The sequence below is a fragment of the Condylura cristata genome, unplaced genomic scaffold (assembly GCF_000260355.1).
Source record: "Condylura cristata isolate star-nosed mole 26May11 unplaced genomic scaffold, ConCri1.0 scaffold00018, whole genome shotgun sequence".
NCBI classification, from domain to species: domain Eukaryota; kingdom Metazoa; phylum Chordata; class Mammalia; order Eulipotyphla; family Talpidae; genus Condylura; species Condylura cristata.
In genome coordinates, this window is record NW_004567119.1 from 4256691 (window position 1) to 4261400 (window position 4710).

Genomic DNA, 4710 nt, shown 5'->3' on the forward strand with positions numbered 1-4710 from the left:
ATATGTACCACATCTTTCTAATCCAGTCATCTACTTTTGGGCATTTGGGCTGCTTCCATGTTTTTCCAATTGTAAATAAAGCAGCAATCAACATGGGGGTGCAGGTATCTTTTTCAATCAGTGTTTTTGTGTCTTTTGGGTACAACTGAATTTTAAGCGCGGGGTGAGGCCCCATAGACAGGCGGCCCAGTTCACACTGGGCGCCCCGAAGCAGGACCAGTGCGGAGTGGGGGGCAGTGGTGCCGTGCGGGTCCCTGTGAAGTTCCCAGGCGCAGCAGTGCCTGCTGGCGCTGACCCCCGCGAGCCCTGGAGGAAGCTGTGCTGCACCTCAGGGTTCCCCGGGGCTGAGGCACTCGAGCAGACTCAGACCTGACCCAGCCTCAAGCCCAGCCAGGTCCAGGCTGGACCCGCCGGAGCCACGGCCGTGAGCTGCTGACCTCCGAGGAGCCTGCTGTGCAGCGCAGCTGACACCCAGCCCCCGCCCTCTCCCCACCTCCCCGTGACCTGCTCCAGGTCTGGGGTAGCCCCAGCTCACCTGCAGGCACCAGCTCGAAACGGGGCCTCCCTTCTTCGGAGGACGTCAGCGTGGCCAGCTTCCCTTCTATCATCTCCCCGTCGATGAACTTTCCGTAGAGCGCCGTCCTCTCGTCGGGGTACACGTAGGCGATCTTCTCCCCGGTCATCTCCCCATCTTCATTCACGTCGCCCACCAGGCTGCCGCCGTCCTGATGGGGAAACCAGAACCAGGACGTGTCAGCTCTGACATTCTCTGCATGACTCGGGCTCCCACAGCCTGTGCCCTGCCCCGGTGAAGAGCGATGGTGTGGACCGCGGCGATCCAAGAGCGCTGACCTCCCCCCAGTGAGAGAAGCACAGCAGCACCCCGCCACGGGGCGCTGAGAAGCCGCAGCGCAGGCGGGTGGGGAAGTCGGAGACGGGCCGCTGCGGGCTCCGATGCTCTCGGTTTGTCACCGGGCAGCGCTGAACCCTAGGCCAGTGCTGCCCGTGAGAGGCCCTCTGGGAAGCGCCGCTACGTCAGCCCAGGCCAAGAGCAGGGGCCCCCCCAGCCCCCCACCCGCAACCAGGCTCACCCGCCTTCATGCCTCTCCCTGCTCAGCGCTGGCTCCCTGCTCCACCAAGGAAACCTCTGGGCCCGGTGGGTTACGGCGCAGCACGGTGAGGCTCTGTGCAGCCGCTGCAGCCTGAGCTCGATCCCCAGCCAGGGAGTGACCCCGCGGCACAGCAGCCCTCTCCTGGCTCCCCACCGCGCCCCTGTTCTGCCTGTTCTGCTCCCCACTCTGTCTCTGGGGAATCCTCTCACCGCCCCAACCTCTGGCCTGTACCCCAGCTCTTGTATGTATAAATAAATATTTTTTAAAAATAAGGAGAACCTCTGGTCCAAATGCACCAAAGAGCTGTATGCACGGGCCGTCTCCTGAGAGACAGACGACGGGGCTCGGGGATGCCGCCCTGCATCCTGTCCCACACCCGTCAGGAGCCAGAGGCCAGCTGAGGTAGACGGCTGTCTCTACTCCCCCGGGCCCCGGGCCCACTGCTCCGCTGAGCGCTCCCTCGGCCTCTCCCTGGCTGCGGTGACCGCCACCAGGCAGCTATTCCCAACGGGCCTCAGGCCCATAGAGCCCCAGTGCCAGCTAATTCTGCATCCTGAGAATTGCTGGGGCATGGCAGCTGGTCCATAAACAAGTTCTGAACTGAGCTGGGTCGCCCCAAACAATCAAATAAATGGTCAAAAGCCATGTAATCTAGGGTTTGAGAAATGTCTGCTTTCCTGTCTCTTCTTCTGTAGAGAAGGTGCCTACGGTGCAGCTTGCAAACCGAAGGCCACTGTGGACGTGAGGACAGGGTCCTCCGTGAGCCCAGCGGGCCTGACGCTGCCCCAGCTCCACCTCCAGAGACAGCTGCTCAAAGTCCGCGAGGTGGGACGGCTCCTGAGTGACCCAGCTGCTGCTTCCAGAGAGACGGGCCTTGCAGTTCTCTGGAGTCTAATTGCTTTTTGGAACACGAAGGTTATCAATTGAAAAAGGAATCACAGCGCTTCCATAGAAAGAGAAATGCTTGGAAGCATTTCTTCTTCCGGGCTAGAAAGTGCATTAGGGGTGCATTTACTGCTCTTTCTCCTCCCCTAGTTCATCCTTAATAGCTCGGCATAACCGGGGATGCTACTCTGGAGTCTGCCTGCCGCCTGCCACCTGCCGCCTCCGTGGTCGCCGAAGAGCTGGAGAGCTGCTGACGTGCTGTGACAGACACAAGCCAGACCACTGCCACGCGTTTACAGCAGAATGCTGTCTTTTAGGGCCTCACACTGCCCTCCGTAAGTGCCTTAAACATTTGGCTTGGAGGAGGGAATTTATTTGCAGAGATGGGTAGAGCCGAGCACTTTCTTCATTCCAAACGGAGTTATGAATATTTAATCAAAAACTTTTCACCACTTTTCCAAGGTCACATTTTGAAAGAAGCAGACTGCTCTTAGGGGGAGCGGATTAAGACTCTGGACGAGTCACTCTTCTCCTGAGTTCCAGCCCCAAGTTTGAAACCTCGGGGTGGGGGTCTGACCGGTGGCAGGAGGAAGCAGCTACTCTGCTCCAGGCTCCCCCTGGAGGCTGGAGACACCCTCACTCTGCGACGCCCGCCCAGCCCCTGGCTAGCCCCTGAGTGCGTGCTCCGGGTCCTGCAGGTCTTCAGGTGGTGAGCGGCCAGGGCTCCCCTCTCCAGTCTGGTCCTGGGCGTCAGCAGCCCTCCCCTTGGGGCCTGCAGCGTCTCTGGACGGTTCAGAGCAGTAGATGCTTGGCTTTGGGGCCACACCCCAGGGCCCCTCAGCACCCCGCAATAAGCCAGCACCTGGATCTATTTTTTCACTGCCGCAGATCCAGAAGGCCAAGGGGTGTGACCAGCTCCGCCCACGTGCCCCAGCGCTGTAGGTGAAGCCGGCCTGTCTCCTAGTGAACTGGAAAGTGCACAGCTTCTCTGCACTTAAATATGTCATGGCCTCGGAAGGCCGAACATCAAATTGCAGCTACCTGGCCTACCTACCTGGGCCTACCTACCTGGGCCTACCTTGCTGCACCTCTGGCCCCACCAAGGGCTGCAGCTCAGCAATCACCAGAGCAGGGCTAGGGGCAACAGGGAAGCCACACTCCCTCTCCCCACCACCTGGACCCTTCCAAGGAAGCTCTGCGTCCTGAGCCCCTGCCTGGCGGCTCTCCCGGTGGTGCTAAAGACCTTTCACCTTGGAGACCCCACCCGGCGCCAGGTGAATGCGTTGGCAATACTTCAAGTGTTTTGCAGTGTCCTCTTCATCTACCTTCCTGGAGACCGGCTTGCTCTTTGAAGAGCAATCGTGCGGGCCTAGGTCTAGCTGAGGCGGCTTTTCTTGTTGCAGGTGTAATTGGTGGTTTGCTTTTATTAATATTTTTTAATGGTAACAAGATAGGGTTGGAGGAACAAAGACATGTGTTCTGACTCAAATTCTGGACAAAATTAGAAATGTTCTAAGTCTGTTGTCTGAAACGTTTTCTGAAAACCTACTAACAACAAATGAAAGCAAAAACTGGGGCCTTTAAGTCCTACCCAGGACTCCGCCACCTTTTTGCTCTAATAAACTCAATTGCTATCAAATACTCAAAATCAGGTTAGTTATGGTCACCTTCATGTAAGCAATAAAATAGCCACAACAGGCCTTTAGAAAGTAGGGACAGGCTTGGAAAATCTGGATTTACTCTCACCTATGCGACACAATAAATTCAACCCCCACAGCAGAGAGGCCATCCTTTCCAGGCACAGAGGGAGGCTTTTAAAAAGCAACGAACACACCTTTGTGCTGACCAGTGGCCCTCCTGGTCAGTTTTGCTCCAGTTCGGTTTCCAAGCAAAACAACGCGGAGAACGAATCCTCGGGGAGCCCCCGCCCGGCCGCGCACCCTGGGGCCCGGCTTCGCTCCCGGGGCTTCAGCGCCCTAACGCCGCGACGGCGGCCGAGCAGCGCTGGGCGCGCGCACGCGGGGCCTACCGGGAAGTAGGTCCAGCACACGCCGTGCCGGATGTTGTCCTTGTACTGGCCCTTGAAGATCACGCGGCCGTCCGGGTCGAACTCCTGCGCCGGGCCGTTCAGCTCTCCGTCCACGTAGGTGCCCTGCAGCACCCCGCCGTCCTCGTAGGTGTACACGCCCTGGCCCTGCAGGGCGTCGTCCACGTAGAACCCCTCCAGGGTGCTGCCGGGAGGGGGACAGAGAGCACAGTCAGCCCCGAGGCCGCCCCGGCCGCCTGTCTCGCCCCGACTGCGGGGCGGGGCTGGGGGGGGGAGAGGAGATACCGGGAAGACCCCGGAAGGAGGGGAGAGGAAGGTCCTTTTTTCAGATTTATGTACTGGGGTACAGGCCAGCGGTGGGAGTCGCCAGAGACAGCGGGGAGCAGAACAGGAGGATCCACTGAAACACACTGCTGGGGGGGCAGTGGGGAGACTGGCGGGGTCTGCTGCGCCCTGGGGGTCACCTCCGGGCTGGGGTTCGAACTCGTGCTGCGCAGGCTTCGCGGCGCTGCGCTTTGACCCCTGTGCCACGAGGGGGCGCCCGAGAGCGGAAGATTTAGCGCCCAAGCCGCAGGTCCCTTTTCTACAGGAGGGAGCAGCGGGCAGGGCCCAGGTGGAAAGTGGGCGCCCGCCTCAGCTCAGCATTCCCAGGCGGAGCCCCCACCC

The 4710-nt window shown here is 59.8% G+C and overlaps 1 protein-coding gene across 1 annotated transcript in view; it reads right to left on the reverse strand.

Annotated features, from left to right (window-relative positions):
* The window catches only part of SETD7 (SET domain containing (lysine methyltransferase) 7), a 42102-nt gene that overhangs the window by 18344 nt on the left and 19048 nt on the right, over positions 1 to 4710 (reverse strand). Inside the window, exons 6-7 of the mRNA XM_012726753.1 lie at positions 4027 to 4228; positions 536 to 725 (exon numbers count right to left, since the gene is read on the reverse strand). Coding sequence (XP_012582207.1) covers positions 536 to 725; positions 4027 to 4228 — 392 coding nt within the window. The remainder of the gene's footprint in view (positions 1 to 535; positions 726 to 4026; positions 4229 to 4710) is intronic.